Below are 16,743 nucleotides of genomic sequence, written 5' to 3'. Positions count from 1 at the left end.
CATGATCATATTTAATGGTCAAAGGATGATTCGAGCGATTACTACATTTGAAAAATAAGCATTCCGTCTTGGATATATTCACCATTAGATTATTCAAATGACACCAGGAACAAAAGTCACGCATGATCAGGCCGCAATTAACAGTAAGCTCCTCAACGCTCCGTGCCGTAACCACCATCGACGTGTCATCAGCAAACAATACTAAAAAGGATGCCCCAACGTATTTAGGTAAGCCATTAATAAAAAGTGAAAAAATGAGAGGTCCCAACACGGAGCCCCGAGGAACCCCAATATCAACAGGAAATCTCTCTGAGGATGAGCCCTCAACTCTCACATAAAATGATCTTCCCGAGAGATAACACATCATCCAGTCTAAAAAGACACCCCGGAAGCCCAAATCATACAACTTGGTCCGAACAAAACCAAGGCCAAGACTCTCGAAAGCACGCGCGAGGTCAAAAAATAATCCCGCTACAAACAATCCCTCGTCTGAACGTTCATAGACACACTGGACAAATTCACCTGCTGCCGTCTGAGTAGATCGTCCTACTCTGAAACCGTGTTGATTTTTACAGATAATATCGAATTTATTTAAATAATTCATTATTCTGTTATGAACAATCCTTTCAATGATCTTAGAAAACACGCTCAGTACTGAAATCGGTCTATAATTTGTTATATCATCAATAGCATTCTTTTTGTGAATTGGCGTTACAGCTGCGATCTTTAACCTCGTCGGGAACCTACCGGAAGCAACTGACAAATTCATGATATGTGCAAGTGGTCTTGCGATAGCTGAGCTCATAGCTTTTACTACTCTCGTAGACAAGTGATCCAGTCCAGTACTACTTTTATTATTTAAGTTCGTAATTGTCGAAATTACTTCCTCCTCGCTAACTGGATAGAAAAAAAAAATAAACAGAAGATAAACAGAATTGAGTTCAATCAGTGGGTCTATCCAATAATTAAAGATCATTTTTGTCTCAAAATCGACAATTTGAGACATTTGGATTGAATGATATATAGCTGTTCCCTTGAAACAATCGTGCAAGAAAAGTGAAAATTTCTTCTGGTTTATACCTTCATCTGATCTCATTTTTGGAATTCTTCCTTCAGCATCCTGCTCAGAAGAAAAAATTAATTCCAGAAATTGTGTACCTATATCTAAGAGAAATATTACCATCCAAATGAATTCAATGAATTTTCCGAAGAGAGTTCCTATAATTAAGTAGCCCAGAATAAACCAAATATCATCTGAATACACAATAGAAAATTTTAATTAGTTCGGCATCTCCGTTCCAAGTTGTGAACAACCCGGTGCACTCAGATTGAACACTCGAGATGGCGGAGGGTTCTCTGAAGCTACAGTGCTACAGAACCCCAAGGAATGTCCCCGTATCTTGCGTCAAGTTTTCATTCAGGCCGTTTGGAAGTAGTGCATCAGAGCTCAACGTCCTGAGCTATGAATACGACTTCTTTTCCCGTTAATGATCCATTAGACTGATGACGTTCCTTTCTGTTTCAGATGCACCACCCTATCCAAATGAAACCTGCCGACAGTGAGAATAGAAACGGTAAGTTGATAATTTGAAATTCGGGCACAAATTTGACTTCTGGGATTTTCATTGAAGCAGGAGGAACAAAATATTTTCGTTATGTTTATGGGTATGAAAGGAGCTTATTTTTTTGATGAGATGCAGCAATTTTCATTGATAACATTGGCTAATTACTAGACGAAATAGACTGAGATGTAGACTCATGTTGCATATATTCATCAGCTCAGCCATGTTTTAGCGATCAATTATTTTTATTGTACTGTACTCAATTTTTAACAGCTTTCCGGATTTTTTAATTACAATTCTCTATATGAATTCAAAGAAAAAGCTATATGAGCTATTTCTCTCGAATCAGATCAGTTTATTTTTTAAGTTGGTGCTTTTTGTAGGACTGATTGTCATACGTATGTTAAATAGAGGTTGGAATTATTATTCAAGAATTTATTTTCTATTTTGTTTTTAAAATGATATTGTCTATTTATCTTGATATTTCATATCGAATTTGATATTCATGAATAGGTCAGTCCCTTTGAACAACGAAAATAACGTTTATACCCATTTTGGAGTATCACTTTTCAGTTGGCCACGATGTAATATTTGTTGGTTTTTTCTAGATATTAGTACCTTATCGGTACATGATGAAGGCATTTGCAGGCAATAATTAAGTTAGCACAGGGTACTATTTATGATATCCGTGTTTTTCACCTGTAATAACAATTTATTCAGATGGTTAACAAAATTCCACTTTTTATATTTCCGAGGAAAAGTTAAGTGATAATTTTATGATATTTTTTTTAGTTCAATCTAAGTTTTTCATCTCGTTCAATTAATAAATCACATTGGACATTGTGTCCCTTATATTTTACGGAAATAAATTCAAACCTTTATAGCTACCATCTTTCAAATCTCTAAAAATTGTTTTCTTCGAATTCTAGAAATATCATAGTACTATCATTGTTTCCATTATTTCTATTTTTGGAAGACATTCACTCAGCTCAGAATACTCAATCAAAATTATAATCAGTAGTATATTACTAAATATCATCGCGAAAAGTAGGCCGATTAAATTCATAACGAAACTGATTTGCTTATCAAGTTTCTCATTAGAATAAAAAATTATCGATAATTAAATCATGAATGGAATTTCCTTAGACAATTTGACAAAATGAAAGGTAACAAATCTGAAATGACGTCAGAATTATTTATAATTGTAGTTTGATCAGGGCCCCCGCAACCGCGCGTGCAACGCGTGCACCGCACGCGGGCGCCACTCTAAAAGGGCGCCAAAACCTCTTATAGACCGCATGAAGAACCGATGGACCAAAGGTTTTCGAAAAAGATTCTTTCAAATTTTTCAACAATTTTTTTTTTCAAAACTTCTTTCTTGCAATGTATACAAGTTTCCGAACGTCGCAATCGGCATGAAATAGCCAGATATTGGTTTACAAAAACGCATACTCCTAGGGCATTTTTTGCGCTATGTTGCTGCACACAGCTTAAATTTAACTGAAAATGATGCTGCTAAGGTTTCAAATAAAACAGTGGACTCTTTTGTTATTGTAAAAAAACTTTATATATATTTGTCTTCATCCACAAAGAGATTGGAATGTTATAAAGAAGCATGATCCTCAGTTACGTCTAAAACCCCTAAGTGATACTAGATGGTCAAGTAGAATCGATGCTAAAGTTTCATTTTATTCAAATATGTCATAGCCTTTTAGAAATAGCAGAAAATGATACTTTCAACATAAAAACTAGACATAAAGCAAGTTCTCTTTTATTAAATATTCATTCTTTTAAATTTATTTGAAGTATCATAATTTCTTATGATGTTTCATTCCAGATTAATATTGTAAGCAACATGATGCAAAGTGTAGCGATTGACATTAAAGTGTGCCAAAACCATTTGAAGAATTTAGTTGATCATTTCAAAAATTATAGGGTTGATAATGTTCTCGAGGAAAAATTTGCGGGAGCTGGAAAACTAGCGGCTGTTCTTGAGATAGATCAAGATTTTTCTCCATTATATACTGTAAGACGAAAGTATAAACCAAAACTGTTCGATTATGAACAGACGGAAGATCCAAAAATCGCTTTTAAAATAAATTTCTTTTAGATAATAATGGATCAAACACTAAGTTCCTTAAATAGTAGATAACGTTAACGTTTTTTGTTTTATTTGTGATATTCTTAAATCAAATGACAAATATCTATTGAAATGCTGTCATGCTCTTCAACAAAAGCTAACTGATGACAGGAAAAAAAGAGACTGAAATGAAAGAAAATGATTTATTCAACGAGATAAAAGCCCTAAGATTGTTTTCATTATCTGAAGCGAAAATCCTCTTGAAATTCTACAATATATTTTTGAAAATAATCTAACTTCTTCTCTACCGAATCTTAATATTGCCTCAAGAATCCTTCTCACTTTACCTGTGTCCTGTGTCTGTTGCTTCTGGTGAGAGATCATTCACTGAATTAAAAATTTTTAAAAACTATTTGAAGTCTACCATGTCTCAAGAAAGATTTTCTGGATTGGCAATCTTAGATATAGAGCAAGAGATACTCGATAAAATTAATTGATTGATAATATAAAAGAATTTGCAGCAGCCGAATCTAGAAAAACATCCATTCAATTTCTGGATTGATCCTAATTAAATGTTTATGCCTTTATGAATAATTTATAGAAGAATACAGCTTAAGTTTTGAAACACATTTGAAATGTATTATGTTACAAATAACACCATAAAGTTCTTAAGGCAATGAAGGTAGCTGATAGATTTTCAACCATTCTATACTAAATTCTCAACAAAACTTCAAAAAAAAAATTTCCGATTATACAGTAGTACTTTTCTCCACCTCCCCCCTTCGAGGGGCGCCAAAATATGTTCCGCACGCGGGCGTTGATGTCCCTTGCGGGGGCCCTGAGTTTGATTTCCACATAAGTGTTTGAAAGCACCTCTAATCATATAGCCAAGATTCATGTTTAGACTAGAGCTCCTGATCGGTTCATTCAAGAAAAACGTGAAATGAAATTTTATTTATCGTGGACACATTATACTTCCATAGAAACCAGAGAATAAAACAAACTAATTCTCGCTACGCCACTGTTCCTGAATATTTCTCTTTCCAAAATTCAGTTATTGAAATACATAAAAGGTGCGAGTTGATAGCTGACAATGAATTCAATAAAGTTTGGACAATTGAATTATTCGTTAGCAAAAGTGTATAATTTTATTTATGGCCTACTTTGAAAGAATTACGATGCGATAAATTATTTATGCGAATGGTCTATGCTATACCTACTCACTACATTGAGGCTCACATAACTTCTGTTAATTCCAAGGCAAACATTGAAGATATCTTTACTCAATTCACTATGCTCCTCAATCAAGCAGCAAACACGTCGATTCAGAAGTTTTTTTTTGGTCAGGTCACAGAAAACGCATATATTTGTGGAATGTGGTGGAATGAAAGATGTAAAGCAGCAACTGAGGATAATAAACATGCTTTCAACCAACTGAAGAGATATTTCACAGTAGAGAATCTTATAGAATATAAAAAAACAAAAGCTAAAGCACGCTATATAATTGAAGAAAGCAAAAGAAATTCCTGGAAGAACTATGTTTCCTCAATCATTACTATTACCAATTCATCTGAGGTATGGAGGAAAGTCTAACAATTAAATGACAACGCTTTATCTAATAATAAACAAGGATAATGGGAAGTAGAACATCCAGTGAAACACAACTCTTCAACTGACGTTTGTATATTGAGATTTCTTCACAGCTAGAATACAATAATAGACTATTACAGAATCTTTGAAAAATTTTAAAGTTTTTCAAAGTAGATTTCTGTCATCCTCGCTTTTTGAAAGATGGTCACACTGAGTTAATCGTTAGTCTCTCAGTACTCTTTTCTATAATGACCGGTGCCACACATCAGGTTGTTCAAGTGAGTTCGCACAACGGCGTATAGAGAATTACATCATTTCCAATAGTGGAATGGAAAATCTCATTCAGGTTTCTTGAGATTTGATTTTTTCTGTAATTTGGCTGCATTCTCGTCAAATGATTTCACAGTCATTCTGAATTAATTAGAAAATTTTTTTCTCGTAAATCTGCGAAAGAAGTACGAAAGCTAACCCTGGAAAGTCTCAAATCTGTGTAGGGATGTACCCAATAACGTCTGTCTCGTTTGTAAAGGTACTGTTTGTACACAAGGTGGACAAAAACGTTTTTTTTTTTTTGCGATGGTCGTCCATCGTAACCTATCGAGCGCCGATCGCACACAACTTGCTGTATTTGAATAAACTATACCTTTTCAACTCAAATTGAGAATGATCAATATCAAATTGGAAATAATCAATATCAAATTTAGACATTTATTGCTATTTAATTCCATTTTTTCTATGAAATTCACTTATCTTTGTATGTAATAAGGGAGTAGCGAACGAACCTATATCAAAGTTTAATTCAGAAAAATGCTCTACCTATATCAAAATGAAAGATCCAAAATATTTTCAAAATAACCTTATTGTGTTTTACAGATACAAAAAGTGTAGAAATGGATTCACATAGAAATGAATGTTGTCCTAATTTGAATTTGCTAAGTCTCAATTTGAAGTTGAAAAGACAAGTGTGCATGAGGCGGCCCCGCAACGGCAACACATCTTAAAAAATCGGATTTGTACACCGGGCCCAAGCTTGAAGAAAAATTTTCACAAAGTGCCATATGCTCAATTGAATCCGAAACTCTGCAAATAGTATCCATATTATATGCTCGGATCAACCATTATTTATTGGTTTACCTGTCAGGATTTTGTTAATTTATATTCCCTATCATTTCCTTGAAGTAGCTACCTTTATACCAATTTGGTAATATGAAAAATTGAATTTCGTTCGAAATAAATCTTTTTTCTATTAAAACCCTTTTCAACATTAGGTACCATTTGCTTCCTCAATTCTTAAGATTGAATTTGAATTTTATTAATAAGCATCGAACCGTCATAATGAAACGTTCAAATTGAAATACTTGAAGTAATTGATGACAAGAAACTGGAATAGGTGAAACATATGAATGAGATCAGACAGACTCGGTTCCTGAGTGCAAAAGCCTTGCAAATGCCTATTTCCTCAGGTGAAGTTACTCAACAATATAGGGACCCTTCTTGAAACAATGAAATTAATTATCCTCATGCCTCAGCACTTAGCTATAATGCTAGGTAACTCACCTTGCCTTTCATATTGTAATTCAAGCGAAACGAAAATCCAATTCGGTTACCTATTCATGAATTGGCCTCGTTCTCTACTAGGGAGGTGAATCCTTAGATTAAAAGATGGCGAAAATTAATCCAATTCCGTCTGACTAAATATGTATTTCCACTGAGAGGAATATTATCTTTTTTGTATTTCGTTCACGGTGACGGTGCTGGGTCCATCTTTTATTATGCTTCTACAGGGTATTTGTGAATGCGTTTAAAAAGTCGTTTTTAGGTTTTACTGATGAATTTGACATGAAAAATCATCATGTAAAGAGAATACTCAATCTGTTATTTTGTCAAATGTCTATGATTTTTCGGGAAATTTAAATTATTGGGTTTGACTCGCTGAAGGTCCATCCGGTGTACCACCGTGTATACGTTAAGACGGAATATGCGTGAATAATATAAACCTATACGGGGTGTACACTTTTAAAACGGCCTAACTTCAAGGGGGGAATATATTCACAAGTGATTTGCAACAAAAAATGCCTTATAACACATGGTCGAAATGTTGGTGGTTTTTATTCAATTTAACATTTTTTGATTTCACGGAATTAATACTTTTTTCCATAAAACCAATTATATCTCATTCATTTCTGCGTCCTCATCGAATTTGATCGTATATTCCGAAAGTTCATTAGAATTGCCTTAATATGAGGAATCATGAGTGGCAAAAGAGTTTTACTGACGAATATGGTGAAGTGGTGAATACAAATATTTTGAAGAGAGCGAAATAAGTCGTATCTCTTCAATTGTTTTATGAATAAAAAAACTACTAATGAGAATATGTTTTCTTTGTGATGAAAACTTCTCCATTTTGCAGGCTTTCGAATGACATATCAAGTTTTGTGCTAGCCAATCTCCTTCTACTGTAATATCATGGCTAACGTGATGGAAAAGACGAAAATACTCAAACTTTCCTTTGGATATTGAAATAATTCTCATGGAAGTACTTATTTCTCTTAAACTCAATGTTTAATAAATAAATGAATCAAATTTCAGTCACTTTCACCGAATAAAATGATTAAACCAAATAAGTTCAAATGCCACCTGTTACTTGAAATAGCCATTTATGGAAAAGGAAAAACCGACATGCGTCTGTTGTCTATTTGTCCCATTTCCAACATGAGTTAAGGGTAAACGTATGGTTGGGACTGATGAGGGGCGAACTTTTTGGTCCAGTAATTCTTCCAGATCTTCTCAATTCTGTAGAATTCAAAAATATTATCATAGAGAAACTACCAGGCATATTAGACCAAATGAAATGAATATGTCGTTCGAAAACCTGCTAAATGAATAAGTTTTTACTGCGAAGAAAACATAAATAAATGGATTTATTATTATAATTATATTCTCAGTAGTAGTTTTTCATTCATAAAACTATTGGAAACATACGACTTATTTCGCTCTCTTCAGAATATTTATATTCACCACCTCACCACACTCCTCAGTAAAACTCTTTTGCCACTCATGATTTCTCATATTAAGGCAAATTTAATGCTTTTTCGGAATATATGATCAAATTCGATGACGATGCTGAAATGAAAAAGATAAAATTGGTTTTATGGAAAAAAGGGATAAATTCCGTGAATTCAAGAAATGTTAAATTGAAGAATAACCGCCAACATTTCGACCATGTGTTATATGACATTTTTTGTTGCAAGTCACTAGTATAATCTCCCCTTGAAGTTAGGCCGTTTTTGAAGGGTACATCCTGTATACGACATCCCAAAAAAACCAAGAAAAGTATTAGCCCTATATGCAAATCATATAGGAATAAAAATCAGACATATCTATAGACGAACGGACGTCATATATAGTAGACTGCGAGGAGTACTAGAAGATAAGACGAATGGTTAGTTGAAAAGTGTAACGTAATTTTAATCAAATGGAGGAGAGAGAATCGCCGATAAAATTGGACACAAAAAAATAAACAGACACGCCTCCCGGCATCAAACGGAGACGCAATCTTATCGCCTGGCGGTAGGCCACACAACATACATCAGCCTAGGTACCACTTGAAAAATATATCCTCATTATGGTTTTGGTACAATGTCAATTCTGTCATACAGAAGGTGAAAAGATAAAATGAAAACACAATTTCAAGTAGCTTGGTGCAATTCTTGATAATAGAGTAATAGACTCACATGAAAAACCATATTAAAAACGAAGTGAATAAAACAAACTCAGCAAGGAGCTGACTTCACTCATTTATAGGAAGAAGGATACAAACGAACGAAAATACGAAACAGAATAATCAAGTCGAAGGCAAGATCTGGATTAGACGCATAGGGCTATGCAGCCAAAAGCCATATCGAAGAGAAGAGACGAGAAAGGAAATGAACTATGAATAGCTGCGACGAATATACAAATATACTCAAAGAGAAATGTTGAAAACAAAGAACAATATAATTCAATAACTGTGTGGCATAACTTGGGGAGCATCAGATTCTACTCTGCGCTCTATATTGATTGAATATCCCACATGTATATAAAATAGATGTTATAAGTAACAACATCAGAATGATTGCTGGTGTCATCAAACCAACTCCCACACAATGGGTTTCAGTCCTAAGTCACATCCTAACCAACTGCCACGAATAAACTCTTACGAATGAGGATCAATAGATAGAGGACAATAGAAATTTACCGATCCATCAGAACATCAAAGACGCCAACGTTAACTGACATCGCTCTAGACGACCACCAACAAGAACGATAAGGATGGCTGTTCTATTTCTTTTTATATTTATACAGGGTGTCCCGGGAGTAACAGTACTTGCTCTTAGCTGAGGTAGAGTAGGACTAAGGGAGTGAGGATTGATTATAAAAATTAATTTCTGCCTTTCCTCAGAAAACTCTGTAGTAAGATTTGTTATTCATGCAAATAATGAAACCATCATCAGAACCAAACTTATCGGCGAAATTTATTGAAGATGTTATTGACACATGCCGAGGTGGAGTCAGAGAGATATACTAATTATTTCAATATTCCAGGACTGGTCTCTTCATTCCTAATTTAAAGTAGTCTTATTAAATATAGCTCTTTTTATTTTGAATTCACATTTTGATGGTGTGTTTATTTCAACGTTTCGACTACAATCACATGTTTCTGCAATATCTGCAATTCCAAGATTACAACATTCGTGTTCGATTTCAAGGATCTTCGGGGACAGCCCGCAAACACAATAACTTCCGAACTAAAATACCTATAAAACTTAAAGTTCACACTTAGCTTCAGGTCTAGAATACCTCAGTTAAGTTTTTCAATGGGCATTTAGGGGTTTCGTGTATATGCCTATTCGAAATCTGCTTATTAATTAAAGAACTGCATATTCGAGCAAAATGATAATTTGCACATTGTGAATTGAAATATTCAAAGTTTCAAACTCTGCTCACAAGCTCCTGATTTTTGGTAAATTCTTCCCAAATTTTTTTCGATATTATGCTGGCATCGCAGATGGGAGGTTTTTTTAATGTGACTCTGGATTAGTCAAAATTGTGAAGAAATACTGGAACGATCTGTTCAAGGGAAAAGCGCACCAAATGTTTTCTTCTTATATCTCGTCTGTTTTTCTTTAGCAGATCTTTGATATGAAATTGAGTTCTAGTTGCAGCATCCTATTGCCCTCCGTTTTCATTATCATTCCTTCTTTCTCATTTATTCTGCTTACTTAACTCAATCACATCGACGATGTACAGTTTTTTTATCAACCTGTTATAGTTTGTGGGTAATTGGAATATTCTTCCCTAAATCACAATTTCATGAAATATAAAAATATTTATTTCATAATTTGATTTTCATGATATATTCAACTAACCAAATATAGGTGTAGCGCTAAGACTCAATTAAATTTATTGCAGCATTTTCATTCAGATGATATACAGGGTGTTTCCTAAACATGCGGCAAAAATTCAGGGGGTTGTTTCTTGGACTATTTTAAGCATGTTTTGTCCTTGGATGATTTTTGAAAAACCTCTTTGTTTCGAAGATACAGGGCGAACAACATTTTTCATATTTTTAAAATTAATAATAGTTTAAATAAAAATGCGTACCGCACTGTGTTTACTAAGTAGGTACAATTTATTTTTAAATTTGTTTAACAACATTCCAATTACTAAAAACCCTTAGATTATTTCCTATGGGGCCATCTAAAATCATTAGTTTATACCACTCCAGTAGAAAATGTGGAAGACTTGCGAAATCGGATCATTGCTGGAAGTAACTTAATAAGAAATGATCCTGGTATTTCGAAAGGGTTCGGCAGTCAATGAGGAGAAGATTGGATGCTTGTATGCTGGCTAGAGGTGGTCATTTTCAACAGTTTTTGTAGGTTGAGTTGAATTTTCATGTAATTTTTCATAATAAAATGTTATTATCTGAAATTTTGTTTCCCCTATATCTTCGAAACAAATAGGTTTTTCAAAAATCATCAAAGGACAAAATATTCTTAGAATAGTCCAAGGAACAACCCCCTGAATTTTTGCCGCATGTTTAGGAAACACCCTGTATATCACCATATGAAACTCTTTTCACTAACATATTCGTACTTTTCTGGTTCCTTCTAACAATGATTGAATTATAGCCACGTCCAATCTACAGTACGGAGTAATGAGCAATCGGTTATCATCTTTAGTTACGTATCTCTACATCCTGATATGATAACTTACTAAGTAAGCACGTCCTGGGCCTCATGTGGTCGGTGAATAGGGAATTGGATCTGCTTTATCAATTACCTTAATTACCAATAAACAACTATGTACCTCAAAATGGTTCGATACTACCAATAACTAACGATTATGCGCCTCTCTGATTTGTTTGCATTTGCTCGGTGCAATGTAGATCTACCATTCTGAAGGGGAATCGAGAACTGTTCAGGGCGGAATACGTCATCTTCCTATTTTTGATGCTGCCGAATACTTTTCAAGTATGTTAATTATTTGAAAGTTTGTGGAATATTACGCAATCAATTCGATGATGATATATTTCATTCAGAAATTTTATATAAGTATTTGAAATATTTTTTCCTTTATGATATGTATTCATTCTTCTTTCAGCTCCTACAATTTTACTTGAACCTTCCTAAATTTTGTTGGTTTCGGCAAATAACAATAATAATATAATAATAAAAATTTTTAGCGTCTTAATATTGAGTGACCTTCAGACCTTATTCAGTCTCTTATTTTAAGCATGGGCCATCGTTTCCAAAGAGTTATTCGTGCCTGAGTAAAAAAAACTCGCTACTAAAACTACCGTTTAACTTGTTTCTTCTTATTTTGTTTCGTGTTTAGGTTGCTAAGTTTGGATCTTAATTTTCCATTAAATTATGTTATGGTATGAAATAGTGTTTTTCGAGTAATAATAAAGATAATGAAGTAAATCAAAAATGAAAATGCAAAAAAAGATAAGGCTGAAGTGTAAGTTTATTCCAACTTGATAATATATCTGGTACACTCCACAGAGTTTTACAAATTTTATTCAAAAAAACATACTTTAATTGGAGTTCTAGGTTTGTAATACGCAGAGGATTCACTAATACACAGTTTTATAGTTTGATATAATCTCTAGAATATCTCTCTCCGAGCGAGCTCGTTCTCGAAGGGGCTGATATCTAAGGTTAGACCTCTGTCATTCTGTCAAGATAATTGAAGATCTATTCTTGTTCTTCCTCTCGATAGCCCTCGATGGCCTCGTAACCCGCTTAAGCGCTTACAGCGCCGCGGTGGTGAGGTGAAGTAATGCTAAGAGAAGGTGGGATGTAATGTTGGTTGCCTCTCTCGTAATTTGTTCAGATGAAGTAATACTCTAACAAATTGCTACACCTGGTGTTTCTAAAATAGAGGATTTTAAACGTATACGGTTTAAACACTTAACAGAAAAAAAATGACCTGTCATTCACGACCATTTACACGGTATAATAACTGTGAACAAAATTCAACCATAACTTTTATTTTTCAAATTGAAACTTGTCATTATAGTATTTCAACATGATTACTTATATTCCTAAATTCAATAATTTCTGTGTTATCTGAGATTTTCTTAATTTAAGTTGTACCTACGGAGAGTAAAATTCTGTCAGTCTTGTTGTTGGAATGTATTTCATTAAAATTTTCCGTAATCATAGTCATAGAGGATACCGAAATAATCTGATTATTTCACCAGTGACAGCTGTTATTATTTATAGTAATTATTACAGTTGGATTTCACAAAATAAATCCTGGTCATTTAAATATTGAAAATCTGACTATTCAAGAATTCAGCTATCTAATTTTGGCACCGGATGAACAATAAAAATTTTCTGAATTCATAATTCTCTGAACTACAGAAAACCTCTTAGTGGACGGATTGGTTTATTTCGAATGTTTTCGGTTATTTCCATCGATGATCGAAGAAATGCTAGGGAGGAAGAAGATACAAAACGACAAAATTTTTGAAAAGTTTCGAGTTCATGAAATTTGTAAATTTCAATGAATATATTGATTCAACTCGAAATGGTCAAATTACAAACTGTTTCAACTGTTTTTCTGACATGTTACAATAGTATGTATGGAATCTCCGAAGCATGTTTTCATTATTGTACTATGCTTTTTACTTTCTTCGAAAAAATTGTTCCAAAAAAGTGATTGATGACATAACTTCCCAGTATAAATCTATATTCATAACATATCACTTTGCAGGTTAGTTCAGTAACTGTCAATATTCAGTAATATATCCGAAATTGTAGAAAACAGATATCAGATATCTACCAAGCGATTGTAAAAATAAGGGGTTGAATGTTCATGCGTAATTTCAGGGAAATTTGACAGAAATCCGAATTTTGAATAAGCGCTTGGAAGCTCTCGCCCTAATGTCAGTGATTTTTTCATTTTATCATTTAAGGTTTATCGAAATAAAGCGCAATGTTACGTTTCAACAAATTCATACATTTTGAGCACCAACATATTCAACCGCGACTTCATTGATCACAAGAGATCACTGAAAAGAGTATAGATTTAGGTATTTCAAAGTCTATCTCCTTTTTTCTCATCGGTTAGCCATCAAGAAGACAGCAGACAAAAACATACCGCGATAGTTGCAACTTTCGATATCATTAAAGAGGAAAAATAGAGGAAGTAAATTGAAACCGGGGGAGGTTCCGTTCGATAACCGGAAAATAAAAAGTATGATTGGACATGCATGACGTACGGGACGTGGAACTGTAATATGGCAAGGGCGGATATCCCACGGGAACATGCCGGGGTATTGTTCTGTTCAGAAATTCAGCAATTGCGACTTTCATTTCGTATAATATATGTTCAATCGTTGGAATCGCGGATTGTCTTCGGTAGCTCGATATTTCACCTGAACAGAGAGGTATTCAGGATAAGAAAAGAGAAATATACAAAGTTGCTCTTCTATTGAAGGTATAATACTGATGTTTTCCTTAGTTGTGTTTAACAACGCGAGATTTTTTCGTTTTTTGGTCCGCATATGATATTACTCTTCAATGTCTTAGAATACGTGTGTACCATGCAATTTTCATACATTAATTTCTATAGATAAGAGGAGCATGAACAAAACATGCATTAACAAAAAAAAACAAACGGAAATTTTATTCGGAACTACCGAAAGATTAGTAGTAATGCTCATCATCATGCTCATATTTTGAAATTACATAATCCGAAAACAACCTGAAAGCAATAGTTCCCTATGAAAATGAATCATCATAATTCAACGGACTCAGTATTACGGCACAAAAATATATTGTATGGAACGAATAGTTGAATAATAGATGAAAAATCGATGACCCGTATTAAGTGAAAATTTGTAGACGTTTTGAATATTTCCATAGATTTAAATTATGATCTTGTTTTCTAGGAAGAGTTCACTCGAGTTGAGATATTAGAAGTCATTATAAAAAATAACAATTTCATGTGAGTTTCATTTTAACCGCATCATCAGAATATTTGAAAATTCAAGAAGAATACCGAAAAAAAATAATGTGCTTTTTTTTCGAGTGGTCGGAAGTTTTTGCGCTCTTGGATCACAAATAGCTATATACAGTACTGAAAAAAAGTTACGGAACTTGCACATAAAATATATATCATGCAATAATTTCAAATTACTAATTTCCCAAATATTACAATCAATGACAACTTCCTAAATACGTTATGAGCAAAAACCTTTCAGCACAAATTAAACTGAAAAAACGGGAAGCCTATAGCTATTGTAGTTTTCGAAATATCGCTCGATCAGCCAGAAAACGGACCAAGTGAATACGTAATATGTATTTTGTTGCAAAATGCTTCTATTAGGACGTTCTGGTTTCACCGACGACCTCTCGGATTGCTCTGAATCGTTTGTTTTTGTTTATTACATCTTACATCCAGATGATGGAGAATAAATAAATATTCGTCGGATTCTTTGAGGGCTGGATATTTCAGTGCCACAGATGGATAATTGCACACACTTGTCGAATCTTATCGTATAATCCGTATAAATGTTCGGCATCAGCAAGTAGTAAAGAACATTTTTTTTTCAGTTTCTTCTCGTACCTCGTACGTATAAGCCTATTTAAATTTGAACGCGCATACGAATAAAATCAGTTGCTAACACCTCCCCCCCCCCATGAAAAAGAGCTATATCTGCCCTTGTATACATTTCTGTGGTCTACAAGGGCATAATTGTCAAATGAATGTAAGAGCACTCGAAAACTCCTGATCTCACGAGAATGCTCTGTCCATTTTTCTTCGAAAAATTGAGATCGAAATACAATGAAGGTTTGGATAATCTATCAGAGAATAACTCATCTTGTAAATTGATATTTTACAGAAAAAACTTTAACAGTTCTTAGCAATGAAGACGTTCGTTCAAAATGTATTTGAAAAACGTTTCAATGATTGGATAATTCACTGCCATCAATAAGCTCATTTCACGAACCTGAGGAAATATTTTTAATTTAAATTTCTCCAATTCCATTTCAATTTGATGTATATGATTCACGATAATATGCATCAATTAGCATTATACTAGCTTTCATATTCAATACATTTATTCAACTCTTTTTTTTCAGGTGAGTAACACAAGAAGATGGAACTTATCTTCACGAATGTACGTAAATCTACCTACCTACAGATTCATCTTTCTTCAACTACATTGAGTGTTTCATTCATCCATTATATTTAAGATGAAATTAGCAGATGCAAATCTAGTTTTTTCATCAAATACTTTGGAAACTTTGAACTGTTTTGGAAAAAAAGGCAAAAGACTATTTCGAGTGTTATTTTCTAATGAAAAAAATGAAATGAAAATCATTTCGCTACTAATTATCGAAAAAATTCGCTATTATTCCGTTTGAACCAAAATCTCCTATATCGATCAGAAAATGAACTCGTTTCTTCATTAATTGGAATTAGCAGCCCATAGACGTACAATAATATTGTACAATATTATGAGTAGTGCAATAATATTGAACGTGTGGTTATGATATTGAAAGATGGCTCAATACATTGTACGAAATCCAAAAATTTGATATTAATTGTGCAATGTGACTCACACACGTTCAATATTATTGCACAATATTATTGTATGTCGCTTTGGAAATCACTTTTTCTGTAATAATTCCATATTATCATCGGGACAAGGCGACGTAACGCAACGCACATGGGGCCTCACTTTCAGGGCTGCTGGAACGATCCCGATGATAATATGGAATTATTACGAAAAGAAATAATTATATCTGTCTTTGAAGGGCATACCCACCAATAAGTAACTCTAGTAGATACATACTGGTATGCATAATTATGCATAATTTCATCTAAGAGATCTAAGATCTGAGAGATCTAAGATCTAAGGTAGAGAACAGTGGAAAAAAGATTTTTCCCTAAAAAATTTTTCACCCTGTATCTCAAAAGTTAGGACGTTCTCGACTAAGATATTTTCAA

General features: G+C 33.7%; 1 protein-coding gene across 6 annotated transcripts in view; it reads left to right on the top strand.

Annotated features, from left to right (window-relative positions):
* LOC123681187 (CUGBP Elav-like family member 1) overlaps positions 1 to 16,743 on the top strand; it is a 518,049-nt gene that overhangs the window by 410,681 nt on the left and 90,625 nt on the right. For all 6 annotated transcript variants that reach the window (XM_045619436.1, XM_045619438.1, XM_045619434.1 and 3 more), the window contains one exon: positions 1,526 to 1,574. In XM_045619436.1, coding sequence (XP_045475392.1) covers positions 1,526 to 1,574 — 49 coding nt within the window. The remainder of the gene's footprint in view (positions 1 to 1,525; positions 1,575 to 16,743) is intronic.

Source organism: Harmonia axyridis, chromosome 5, assembly GCF_914767665.1.
Source record: "Harmonia axyridis chromosome 5, icHarAxyr1.1, whole genome shotgun sequence".
Lineage (NCBI taxonomy): Eukaryota > Metazoa > Arthropoda > Insecta > Coleoptera > Coccinellidae > Harmonia > Harmonia axyridis.
The sequence above is the reverse complement of the archived record's forward strand: the minus strand, read 5'-3'. Positions and strand labels throughout refer to the sequence as shown.